The 13,230-nt window shown below is 39.3% G+C and overlaps 2 protein-coding genes across 6 annotated transcripts in view; both read left to right on the top strand.

Annotated features, from left to right (window-relative positions):
• The window catches only part of MYF5 (myogenic factor 5), a 279,874-nt gene that overhangs the window by 166,609 nt on the left and 100,035 nt on the right, over nt 1-13,230 (top strand). The window lies entirely within an intron of this gene.
• ACSS3 (acyl-CoA synthetase short chain family member 3) overlaps nt 1-13,230 on the top strand; it is a 91,178-nt gene that overhangs the window by 43,833 nt on the left and 34,115 nt on the right. For all 5 annotated transcript variants that reach the window (XM_069773314.1, XM_069773315.1, XM_069773317.1 and 2 more), the window contains one exon: nt 5,184-5,287. In XM_069773314.1, coding sequence (XP_069629415.1) covers nt 5,184-5,287 — 104 coding nt within the window. The remainder of the gene's footprint in view (nt 1-5,183; nt 5,288-13,230) is intronic.

The following is a 13,230-nucleotide window of genomic DNA, read 5'->3' as shown; positions in this document are numbered from 1 at the left end:
AATAGGGCCTAAAAGCTTGATTGCACTGAATTCTATGTTCGAAATGTAGTTTTTCAGAAAAACAGCTTAGGACATATTTATTTAACAGAGAGGTTTTAAGATCTTTCTTCCCGATTAACTGCATTGCAGTGATAGATGATTGCAATAACAGGTGCACTGACATACTTTGAAGTGTGAACAATTTTTTGACAGTCCACTTAAGAATGGGACATTTTATAACCATTGCCACCTCTCTCTTGCTATACTGCTTGATAGGAGAAAATAATTCCGTAGTTCTTATGCTTTGTTAGGCTTGCGGCACTTTGCTCTGATAGTCTTTTTGATGCTTTTGTGCTGTAAATTTGCCAAAGAGCTAATCCCTCTCCTTCTCACAACATAAGGTTGCTCTTGAGCCTGCAGATTATTAAATCTGATTATTAAAGCTGGTGATTCAGAAGAGAGGAATTCTGCTTTTGGCTCAGGGGATAACATGATGTCTTCACTTTTTTAGTTAACTTGTCAAGTCTTTTAAGTTCTTGGTGTTTTAATAGCCCTGTTTTTAAAACAAGGACACTTCACAAAATTTTTCAGCAGTTTATAAAGTTAATGAATTCATAAATTGAATTTTTACATCATAGCTGAAATGTTGTCTTTAACATGCCTAATTACAGAATGTTCCATATAATGTACATTGAGCAGTGCTTAACAGGAGTGCCCTGCATGTGACCATGAGTCTCACAAAACTTTTCATGAAGTACATACTTGTGGTTTTTACTTATACAGTATTTTGTTCTCTTCTATCATAAACTTTTATCTGTGTTATAACTTCCAGTTAGCTATTAACTGTAATTATCAGCAACGGCTTGTGCTTTACAATAAAAAGCATTCAGGTGCAAGATATTGATTGGGCTCACACTCATTACAATCATTATCTTCTAATGTGGGAGATGTGCTCAGAAAGCAGTTTACCAAAATGATGTTGTATATGTATGAGTACAGAAAACTATGCTTATTTGATGTGAAAGCTGCTTATACATTTGACCCCCTGCCTTCTATTCCAAGAAAGAAGCCACTCCAAGCCATCTTGGGGTGTGAGAAAGGAGGGCTGGCCGAAATGCTGTTCTGAAATTAAGGAAATTGAATTCTTTCACCTGCATGTTCAAATTTGACATGGTAACATTTTTCAAGATCTTCTGACTTTTGTAACTTTGTAACTAGATATGCAGTAAGTTGATTTTCATATATCAAAGTTATGATGATGACTACCTCTGTGATTGTTACTTCTACTTAGTTCACAGATTAGACCATTGTCAGTTTGTTATATTTAGCTGGTGCAGGGGTCCATACCTTGGTGATTAGAGTTCCCAATATCTTTTGCTTGTGGACGTTTCTTTTCCTGTATTGTATGGATCTGTAAGTGGATCTAAAAGACAATAAACTCATAAATTTTTTTATGTCTAGGCCAAGCATCACTGTGAGAAAAAAAATGTTCAATTTTAGGGCATGTGGCTTATTGCACTTCATGAAGTTTCATCCCATGTTTTACTTATGTTGTCTCCAGATGTAGCTTTACTCTGTACATTCTCCTGCCTTGCATCTACACGGCAAGTAGGTCACTAGTCTTACACTGTGAGAGGCTGCCTTTTATGCTAATGGGATGTGCCTATCCTCTGGAGAGGAATGGACTATGAATATTCAAAGTATGCTTTTTGGTTCAGGCAGCCTTGTTATGGGATGTCTTTGGTCTCTAGATGAGAGGTCAATTTCTAGGTTCCCTCTTAGAGGTATTCCCAGTTCTATGGTCAGACATGCTGATCTGTGCGTTTCTCATTTCTGACACCCTTGAGTTACTTGCTCTGTTTTTTCTCATAATTTTCTAGATTGCTTTCTGGATTTCATCTACATGGAAAGATGAATCTCATAGTTCTCTTTCTAAATTTCTAAATGCCTCTGAAGTGAAATTTGTTTCATGCCCACCATATCTAAGAATTCTTTTTGTGGCCACATGTCTACAGGTTTTACAAAATCAATGCAGTTTGTGTCCATTGCTGAAGGACAAGGATCAAATCCTTTGTTCAGCAGTTGTCTTCTTTCATAACGGACTGTGTGAAGACTTGAAGCGAAACAAAATGTCACTGGTATCGGTCTGGCTGTGGTAGAGCGTGCTGCAATCCTAACAAGGGGACGTTTTGGAGAAGTATTTTTAATCCCAGGGTCTGATGTTGGGCCACATGAAGCTCCATTCATATCTTCGGCATTCTGTCATCTTGGAAGCCTCGAGGATTGTTGCAGTGCTTGGTAGAGTGTGTCTGCAGTTTCTCGTGGCATGACAGGCTGTTTGTGAAATGTTTAGTCACTTGTAGTGTGAGTATACCTGTACACTTTCACTCAAAGAAAGAAAGAAAGAGGTTATTTGCTAGTAAACAGAGTTCTTCTGATGTGGAGTCTGAATCTGTGTTTGCCCCTTATCTTTCCTCTCTTCCCTCTACTCTTTGAGGTTTTAAATTGCATCTCTGGGTAAAATGAAAGTGCTGTCTGTCTTGGTCATATGCTGAGTAGGGAGAATTTGAGAGAGGGAAGGCATGAGCCCACCCTGTGCAGATACTACAGAAGGGAAGCAAGTTCTTTGGTCTGTAGTAATAGGGCATGTGTGTGGCATCTCTGCATTCAGAATTCACATTATACCTCATGACAGGATTGCATCTACCTGGTGGTTACAAACAGGCACTGACATGGCTGAAGTGTTTCAGATTGCCGCACCAGCCTTCCAGGGAAAGAGATGCAGTTTTCCGTTGTGATTTTTCTGTAAAATGAAACCAGAAATGTTACGGCTTAATTTTCCCTCTGGTTTAGATTTTTTTCCCCAATGGCTGATTTCTGTTCCAAAATCTTGCTTAAATAGGAACATGTTTAACTGTGCAGCAGAATAAGAATGTCCAAAATTTTCAGACATTCCTTATTTCCTTTTTTAGAGATGCAGGAACATCCCTTCAAGTTATAATGCAATAACTTAATAGCTCTATGTATTGCTATTTTTTTAAACAGTAGCTTAACAAAGTCTCTATACTGTGGCTTAGTCATATGTTAGTATTGCTCTAGGGCCTTGGATTTTGTTTCATTTTGGTTTTCATTTTGTTTTTGTTGTGTAAAAAATAAACCTTACCCTTTTGAGTCTCTTAAAGGTAAATTACTCTAAAGTTGCCTCTTGTTCTTTGTGGACTATAGAAGAAGCCTAGAGAACTAGTTCAGCATAGCCTTATTTTTTCGATAATAAGAGCCAAGTAAGATAAATACTATGCATTGCTCTCAATAGAAATCATGCTGTCACAACACAGACTATAAAACTAGGCATGTACTAATGACAAAGTATTGAATATAAATCAGCAGTTCATCCAAGTTTAGCTGGCCATTCATTTTCATCTGCACATCGTGAACCTTTAATTAAAAGTTCTGTGTTTCTACCTGAAAAGGATTGCTTATTTCTTTGTTGGAGGTGTGGGGGCAAGATGATAAATGATTCTTTCCTCAGTATCTTCTTATTAGGTGACAATGTCTGGTCAGTGTCGTGAGAATCCATGACTGTAGAATAGAATAATTTCAGTTGTAAGGGACCTACAAGGATCATCTAGTCCAGCTACCTGACCAATTCAGGGCTGACCAACAGTTAAAACATGTTATTAAGGGCATTGTCCAAATGCCTCTTAAACACTGACAGGCTTGGGGCACCGACCTCCTCTCTAGGAAGCCTGTTCTAGGGTTTGACCACCCTTGCGGTAAAGAAATGCTTCCTAGTGTCCAGCCTAAACCTCGCCTGGCGCAGGTTTGAACCATTCCCATGTGTCCCATCACTGGATCCCAGAGAGAAGAGCTCAGCACCTCCCTCCCCACGTCCCCTCCTCGGGAAGCTGCAGAGAGCAATGAGGTCGCTCCTCAGCCTCCTTTTCTCCGAACTAGACAAACCCAAAGTCCTCGGCCGCTCCTCACAGGACATGCCTTCCAGCCCTGCCACCAGCTTTCTTGCCCTCCTCTGGACACATTCAAGGACCTGAACATCCTTCTTAAATTGTGGGGCCCAGAACTGCACTCAGTACCAAGGTGACGCCACACTGTATGCAGTTTAACAGGGTTTTAAATTGCTTGTTAGGAAATAAGTGCAAAAAATCGGCTATGACATGAATGAAGTTACTGTGCGAGCGTTAGAAAGATCAAAACCTTAGCAGCACACAGTAATGTACAGTAACGTCTAGCTTCTGAGTGCTGATAGTCATATTTAAGAAAGCTACCGTTGACGTAGAGGAGCTTATCATTCTAAACAGGGTGTGAAGTGAATTTGTAATGCTTAATGAAGGATGATAAAGTGTGACTAAACATCCGATAAAAGATTCCAAAGTTAAAGTCTGTGTGTGGGTTTAATACCCGATTATATAGCACTGCCTAATTTAATGGTACAAACATGCAGATCACGTCTGTCAGGACTGCCAGACGTTGCATCTCTTCTCTGCCAAAGTTGGCTGTGGAATGTCCAGTCAAATGAGCTGAAGTCTAGTACTATGATCAGGGACCCAAGGCTGCTGAATGTTGTTCTGATTGGCATTATCTAGTAGGATTACTTTTTTTGTTGTTTGTTTGTTTATATGTATATAGCCTGCCTCTCCACAGGAAAATGGCTTTATGTCCCATTGTTTCCCCCAAAACAAATCTCTAATTGTCTATAAAAGGATGACTCAACAGTTCAAAAATACCAAAATCTGTTTAAGTGGAACATTATTAACAACTTAAAACTAAGAGTTATGATACAGGTATTTCCTTTTAGTTTTGTTTATTTCTTTACTAATTTTTCTGATATCTGTTTCTGACCCTTTTTTGGTAGTTCATTCTTATGTTTTGCTTAACAGAGATCTCCCTAGTTCCTGTGTACAGAGAATTTAACTGTTTTTTACTTCCATTGACAGTTGCTTGCCTCTGGTATCCCAAGGTCTTTGCATTCAGAAAAGAAACTTTCTTTTACGTGATGTATAAAGTAGCATAAATTAATATTGCTAAGATTCTAATTGTTAGTAGGAAGGAGCATACAAAGAGTAAGAGTCCTCCCTTCCCTTTTCTCTTTATCTGGGACACTGACCAGAGCTATTTAGTGAATTTGTTATCTTGTTTTCCTTTCCCCATCCAGATCAAGATATATACTTTTTTATTTTTATTTGAAGGTTCAGAACGTTATTTGTAGCTGGTGAGCACTGTGATGTGGACACGCTAGAATGGTCAAAAAAGATCTTCAAGGTACCTGTCTTGGACCACTGGTGGCAAACTGGTGAGTGTTGTAAAATAAGGGGAGGAGATATTTTCAGACTTGTTTCCCGAGTCCGCAGGTAGAACTGGTTTCTCTTTCCATGAACATTTAAATAGGCAGGACCAAGTGTGAAAATAAAAATTCAAGCAGGAAGAATGTTGTTTGAAAGTGGTCTGAAAAGTGACTTCAGGATATATTTAAAACACAGCATTTTTAAAAGATATATATATATATATAAGGTATTTTGATGCCTGTATATATTTAAAAAAAAAAGTTTGCATCAGTGTTTTTTCTAGGTGTTTTTCTAGGTATATTTTTATATTGTTTGCATGCGTGACTATTTTGTGACAGAAAATTTGGTATTTAGGGAAGCTGTCAGGTTTAAGTTTTTTGCACATACATTTTGTGTAATTAAAAATAAACAATCTGCAGCACAGAGTAGACTCCTTGGTCTTTAATATTGTTCTGTATGGATCTCATCCAATTTCTATTGATTATTTTGGAATGTTTCCCATTTATTTCACTGGAAGAGGATTAGATATTTAGACTGCAATGAATGAATTGGAGTACCAATCTATGTGTAACTTTGCAAAAATCCCAGTTGAATTCTGGCTTAAGCCTTGATCAGATGTATCTCCTTATAACTACGGATTAAGATATTTTCAAATTTCACTATTACAAGATCAAATTTGGATTTTGCTTCTTACAGACATTATTGCTATTTAGGCTAAGGAAGTGTATTACAAAAGCTCTCTCCTCCCTGCCATCCTTCGCTTCCTTCCAAGAATACCTCTTCTATTTTCTGTGCGTCATTGTTTTGAGATGCAGATTTTCTCTGGTCTCTCTCTCTCTATGGTGAAAAATGTTTTGATCCCCCCATGATGGGTCAGATAGCAGATACATAAGATTAGAATAAAAAGTGGAAAACTCTTCAGTTCATCTATAATATATGTTACATAATGAAATCATTCAGGAGGTTTAACCCCCCCCAATCTTAGATAAATACTGAGAAAGTTCTGGAAAGTGGTAGGATCATTTTTTTATTTAATCTTGATTTAATCTGCTAATTAATTGATAAATACAAGGGACGAGACTTATATTTTGCTCACTTCTCTATGATCCTAATGTCTGTAGGGGAGAACAGGCCTCTGCTGCAGAATGAGCAATTAACTGAAAAAGGTTAAAAGATCAAATAATGTCTTTGCTTACTGAACTGGCAGTAAGAAATATTACTGTGTGTAATTTTGCATGTTTTTATCTGTCTGTGTCTGTGCACACATATATATATAATTGCCTATAGCTTTGACGTATATTTAGTGCAAAAGTTTAATGTTACTGTGTTCATTCAGATGTATCTCAGATATCAATGAGAGATCTTAAGCATGTGGATGTAATTGTACTCATAGTGTGTGGAGGTAAGACTGTGTATAAGAGATTTTTCAAAGACGACCACAAGCCCAGCTCAGGATACAGTATGTTTCTTGATTTTTATATTCATGGCATGCTCTTAAATTAAACTGTAGCAGGACTTAATGAGCTAAGACCATTTCAAATACAGTGTTTGAGAGCATTTAGTAATTTGATTAGAGTAAAGATCAATTTTTATGTCCAAGTGATTTCTGTGGAAATGTGTGCTGTTGAATGTAAGCAAGGCATTCGGTCTGAAGGAAAAAATTTACTAAGTCGGAGTTCCTATCAGAGAACTGAATTTCAAGGGCTAAGAAAGAAGGAAGAATCACAGAATCATTGAGGTTGATGGACCTTCTGATGTCATCTAGTTCAAGCCCCCTTCTCAAGCAGGGTCAGAGAGAGAGTTGCCCAGCATCCTGTCCAGTTCTGAATACCTCTATGGATGGGGATTCCCCAACCTCTCTGGGCAGCCTGTGCCAGTGTTTGACCGCCCTCACAGTAAAAACGTTTTTTCTTGTGCTCAGCTAGAATATCTTGTGGTTTAGTTTGTGCCTGTTGCCTCTTGTCTTGTCAGTGGGCACCACTGAGAAGTCTGGCTGCCTCTTTATTCCCTCCCATCCAGTATTTATACACATTGATATCATCTCCCCTGAGCCTTCTCCAGACTGAACAGCCCTAGCACTCTGAGCCTCTCCCCATATAAAAGATATCCCTTTTCCTGGCTTTTCACTGGATTCTCTCCAGTAGCTACATCTCTTGTACTGGGGAACCCAGAACTGCCCCCTTGACGTGTGGCCCCACCAGTGCTGGGTAGAGGGGAAGGATCATGTCCCTCAGCCTGCTGACAACGTTCTTCCTTTTACAGCCTGGGATGCTATTGGCCTTCTTTGCTGCAAGGACGCATTGCTACCTCGTAGTCATCTTGCTGTCCACCAGGATCCTAAGTTTGTTCTCTGCAGATTCTCCTCTTTCCAGCTGGCTGGTCCCCAGTGTGCAGTGGTGCCTGGGGTTATTCCTCCCCACACTTTGTGCTTCCCTTTGTTGAATTTCATGAGGTTCCTGTTGACCTATTTCTCCAGCCTGTCGAGGTGCCTCTGAATGGCAGCACACCCGTCTGATATATCAGCTGCTCCTCCTAGTTTTATGTCATCTGCAAACTTGCTGAGGGCACAATGTTTCCCATTGTCCAGGTAATTAATGAAGAAATTGAATAGTATTGGCTTCACTATCAACCCCTGGGGTACACCACTAGTGATTTGCCTCCAATGGGACTTTGTGCCACTGGTCACACCCCTCAGGGCCTGGCTGTTCAGACAGTTCTCAGTCTACCTCGCTGTCTGTTTATCTAACCCATACTTTGTCAGTTTATCTGTGAGAGTGCTACAGGAGGCAGTGTCAAAAACCTTACTAAGGTAGAGGTAAACAACATCCACTGCTCTCCCCTCATCCCCAAAGCTAGTCATCTCATTGTAGAAGGCAATCAAGTTGATTAAGCATGATTTCCCCTTTATGAATCCATGCTGGCTACTCCTGATCACCTTCTTGCCCTTTGTGTGTTTGGAAATGCTTTCCAGCAGTAGTTGCTTCATCACCTTCCCAGGGGCTAAGGTGAGGGTGACCAGCCTGTAGTTCCCTGGATCTTCCTTCTTGCCTTTCTTGAAGAGAGGACTGACATTTGTTCTCTTCTAGTCTTCAGGAACTTCTCCCAGTTGCCATGACCTGGTAAGGTAATTGAGAGCGGCATTGCAATGACATCAGTCAGCTCCCTCAGCACTCCTGGGTGCCATTCATAAGGCCCCATGGACTTACCTATGTTCAGTTTATTTAAGTGCTGCCTAACCCGGTCCTCTTCCACCAAGGGTAAGTCTTCCTTCCTCCAGACTTCTGGTCTCAGGGGTCTGGGAATCCTGAAATTCAGTCTTACCAGTAAAGACTGAGGTGAAGAAGGCATTCAGTACCTCAGCCTTTTCTGTGACCTTTGCCACCAGATCCCCTGTCCTGTTCAGCAGCAGGCTCATGTTTTCCCTACTCCTCCTTTTGCTGTTTATGTACTTGTAGAATCTTTTCTTGTTGCCCTTCATGGCCTTTGCCAGATTCTACTTCAGGTGAACCTTGGCTTTCCTAATCCCATCCCTGCAGAATTGGACAGCATCTTTGTACGCCTTCTGGGCCATCTGCCCCTACTTCCATCTCTTGTACACTTCCTTTCTATGTCTGAGTTCAGTGAGGGGCTCCTTGCTCATCCATTCAGGCCTCCTGCCTTTGATTTCCTATTTCTCAGGATGGACTTCTCTTCAGCTTGGAGGAAGTGATCCTTGAATATCAACCAGCTCTCCTGGAACCTTTTTCTCTCTGTATCCTGTGGGATACTTCTAAGCAGATCTCTGAAGAGATTAGAGTCAGCCCTGAAATCCAAGGCTGTGGTCTTGCTTTTGCCTTGCTCCCTCTTTTCAGAATCTTTAACTCCACCATCTCATGGTCACTGCAGCCAAGGCTGCTCTTGACCTTTTCTTCCTTGTTTGTATGCATGAGGTCCAGCAGAGCACCTTTCCTTATTGGCTCCTTGATCACCTTTGTCAGGAATTTGTCATCAATGCACTGCATAAATCTGGATTGCTTGTGCCCTGCTGTGTTGTCCTTCAAGAGGATATCAGGGTGGTTAAAGTCCCCCATCAGGATGAAGGCCTGTGAATATGAGACTTCTTCCATTTGTTTGAAGAAGGCTTCATCTACAGGCCTTACCCTGATCGGGAGGTCCTCAGCAGATACTCACTAGAAGAGCATGAATGTTGGTCTGCCTGCTGGTCTTCTGGTCTTCGCTCTGAAGTTCTCAACTGGCTCCTGACCTGACCTCTGACAAGGCTGAGCCCCTCTCACATAAAGTGCAACACCCCCTCCTTGCCTCCTAGGTGTAGGAAAAAGTGCTTAATGGAATACGAGCTAATGAACTAGATTTGTATAACTTTTAAAATAGAGAATGGTCAGGTCTGTTAGGTGAGATGAAACAGAAATGCTTCTCCCCACACTGTCCTGTGTTCCTGGACTTCCCTTGAGATTAACATGCTCAACTGCTCAGGGGGAAGAAGTGGGTCCTCCTCCCTCTGAAAGGCTTCGCTTGTCCCAGAGCACAGCAACCAGGGTTGTGGACGAAGGCTGCCTTCCCTTCTGCTGTTCAGTCACCTCTCTTTTAGGAGAATATGAAATGTATCCTATTAACTGTGAAAAAACAAGCAGTTATGTCACATTTAGCTGTGTCTGTCACTTGGTAAAATAATGTTGAAAGTGGATTTCTGTGCTGGAAAAGCCCTTTCAATCTAATAGTACTGGATTTGAGTATGCTACGTTAAAGCTGTATGTGCTGAATGGGAAATACTTTACAGAGTAGATAACTGGCTGCTTTACTTCATATTAGAAATAGGCAAGGTTAGTGACTGATGACAGAATAGAGGACCCAAAAATTCAGAAATAACAATTTTCTTAACCATCTCTAAAATAAAAAATAACAACTAAAAGCACAGAATAAAAGCCATAACCACTTCTAGCAGGAAGAGGTTGAGACAATTAGCTCTTTTATCTGGAGCTAATAAGTTTTTAAAATGTTTTTTTTTTAATGAAATTCAATTCAAAACCCTAAACTATTGAATTTTATGAATTACCTTTTTTGTAATTTAAATTGCAGCTGAAGTTATAAATTGGTGTTTTGTTATGCCCAAGATTGAAAGCTTCTGACTTACTTCTAGATATGAAAATGCTCTTGACCTTTGATAATCTGGCAAATTTTTACTTATTCCCCAATTTGATATTTGTCTGCATTCTTCCAAAACAAGAGCATTGTAAAACTGTGAGAAATGTTGGCATCTTAATTTTACCTGAAAACTGTAGGTCTTACTTATGCAGTTATGTCTTAGTTGTTGGCTCTTTCAACTGAGACTAAAGTACAAGATGGAGGAGGAGGGCAATCCAGTATCTGGGTAATTAGTGTTTCCTGTATGATGGGCTAATATCTATTTCCATGTTTTTGTATGACGGGGTAATTTCTATTGCCTTGTTTATGACTGAGAAAAGGAGGGAAAAGATCAGTTTTGTAGAGATGAGAAGAGACGGAGTCATTATTTGGAGACAGAAATGAGTATGAGTGAAGGGAAACAAAAGACTGACAAACAAAAGTATTATAAAATAAAAAGGGAGTGCAAACCACTTGCTGCTTCAGGTTCAGTAAGGTATCTTCAAAGTTCTTGGCCCCTTTGCCATATATTGAAACTAGAAATAAATGAGTATGGATGAAGAAATGTAGATAGAGTTTTCTTTCATTTTGTCTTTGGAAGATTTATGGAGTATGTGAAATCACTGTGAGTTGAAACAGTACATTGAAACAGAAGAAAGCTTTCATTAGGGGACTTCAGAGCAGCCACACCTGGAAAGTATGATTGATTAAAACTTTGATTTGTGTCAATACACCTTCACCAATAACACTTATTTTAAATGTTAAAATTTGTGTTACAAGTACAGTAAGCACATCTTACAAGCTGTGAAATGTATGCCACAGGATCAATGAGCAGCCAGTAGGATTTGAGGCAGCAAGAACTGATAAGCACTTGCTGTTTTCTTTGGAGACATGGCAATGGATGAAAGAACGGTGCTTTCAGATCCTTTACTCATCCATACATGGAGAGAGGATAGTCTTGTTTTGGATTTGTGCAGGTGTTTAGTTTTTGCTTATTTATACAAAATGACACTTAGCATTTTAATAGCAATTTTCATTTTCAAAGTAATTGTGCAAACACAAGCAAATTAATTCTTTTAACACACCTATGAAGTAAGTAATGTTATTGCAGTCTTACAGACATTAAATAGAGAAAGACAAGTATCTTGCCCCAAGCTATCCAAGAAGCCATTGCAAACTGAGTTTTAGAAAACAGAGCTTTTCTTGCTCAAAGATAAATTTTCTTGTCATATTTACATACATTTTGTGATATTTTCTCTGAAAGGGAACAGGAATGCACATTTTAGACCTTGATCTGTCTCTGTGTGTAGTTATCTTTTAAGGAAATGATACAGTAGCTCTGTTTCAGTATTACAGGTAGGTATGTTACAGGGCACCTTGCCAAATCTATTTGAAGTAGCCTAAACAGTGTTTGGATTGTATCTTCTGTGTCACATCCTTGGGAGAAGCCTCAATACACAAATAAATGTAAGTTTGGGTTACCTTGGTTTTGGAGCCAGCTTTGAATTCTAGAAGAAAAAAAGGGGTAACAGCCATGAGGTTGTGACGAGCTGTGGAAGCACGAAGGCTCTGAAAGCTTGTTCAAACATTCTCAACCGCTTTCATGTTAGCTATTCAGTATTTTGTGGTAAAAAGAAATAAACCTAAACTCTACCACATCGGTTTTGACATTTAAAAAAAATGTTAAGAAGCCAAATTTCCATTTCTTCACAAGTATAGGTTGTAAAGAGGTTTTTTTTCTCGATATTTTTAAATAAAAACACTTTGAGACTCTGTCTTTGAGGATGTATAAGAAAATTCAGATGAAACAGAACTGAAACGGAAAATTCAGTGATAAAATTTGACATGCATAGAATCTCAGTCAAGAGACATGTTTCCATACAAATTTTTTGGTCGTGTGCTATGGGAATCAGTTACAGAGCATGCAAGTGTAGGAGACTCAAATTGGAGATACCTTCTATGTTCTGAGTGTCAGCTCACTAGCAGGCAGAACTGTGAGAAGATTGTGCATGTTTTCTGTTTTCATGGAAATAAGCTGCCTTATTCAGTAAGGAATGGCTGTCTGCAGCAGGCATTAGGACAAAAATCACATAGTGCTTCCTACATTATCACTGCTGAAAAAGAGGGTTATAGTGTGCGCATGTTGTAATGAGATCTTGGATGCTCTGAGACATAATGTGATAAAATTGACTGGTAGGAATTCCCCAAGTTCTGTAGCACAATTAATTAATATACTCTATCACTTTTAAAATTGTTCTTGTTCATTCTCTGTGTCCTACCTCCAAAACATGCAAATGCTATGTTGTTAATATTTTTTTTTTATTAGAACATACTATTATTATGTAATTCCACATAGGAGTAATGGTTATACAGGTCTTTTATTAGGACTATGCAAACAAAACTGTATCATTGAATTAAATGTAAAAAATGTGAATCATAGTTAAGTGCACTCACTGTAATATATTTCTGTGAAGTACTTCCTACCACAATCGTGTATGGGGAAGAGATTATTAATGTGGTCTCCAAGCAGCATGACGTGGTCCCCAGTCTTCAGTTTCCATTGTGTTGTCTTGGCAACATTGCGCAGAATCTTCTCGTGAGTATCTGGAAGGATGGATTTTGCAACTGAATTCTCTTAGCTAATTTTTCCAGGTTTCCACTACAGAACTGTTCTTTAGGTGAATTACTTTGTCAGTATAGACCTCTATCTCCCCACATTTGACAATTATACTCCAGATTTTTTTCTTCAGTCATCTTCTGCTTTGCCCCATTCAAAACTGTGCAGATCAGTCCAGTGCATTCCTTAATATGATGCATTCCAGTCCAGTGC

This window comes from Haliaeetus albicilla, chromosome 28, assembly GCF_947461875.1.
Source record: "Haliaeetus albicilla chromosome 28, bHalAlb1.1, whole genome shotgun sequence".
NCBI classification, from domain to species: Eukaryota; Metazoa; Chordata; class Aves; order Accipitriformes; family Accipitridae; genus Haliaeetus; species Haliaeetus albicilla.
Note: the sequence above shows the minus strand (reverse complement) of the source record. Positions and strands in the feature narration are given on the sequence as shown.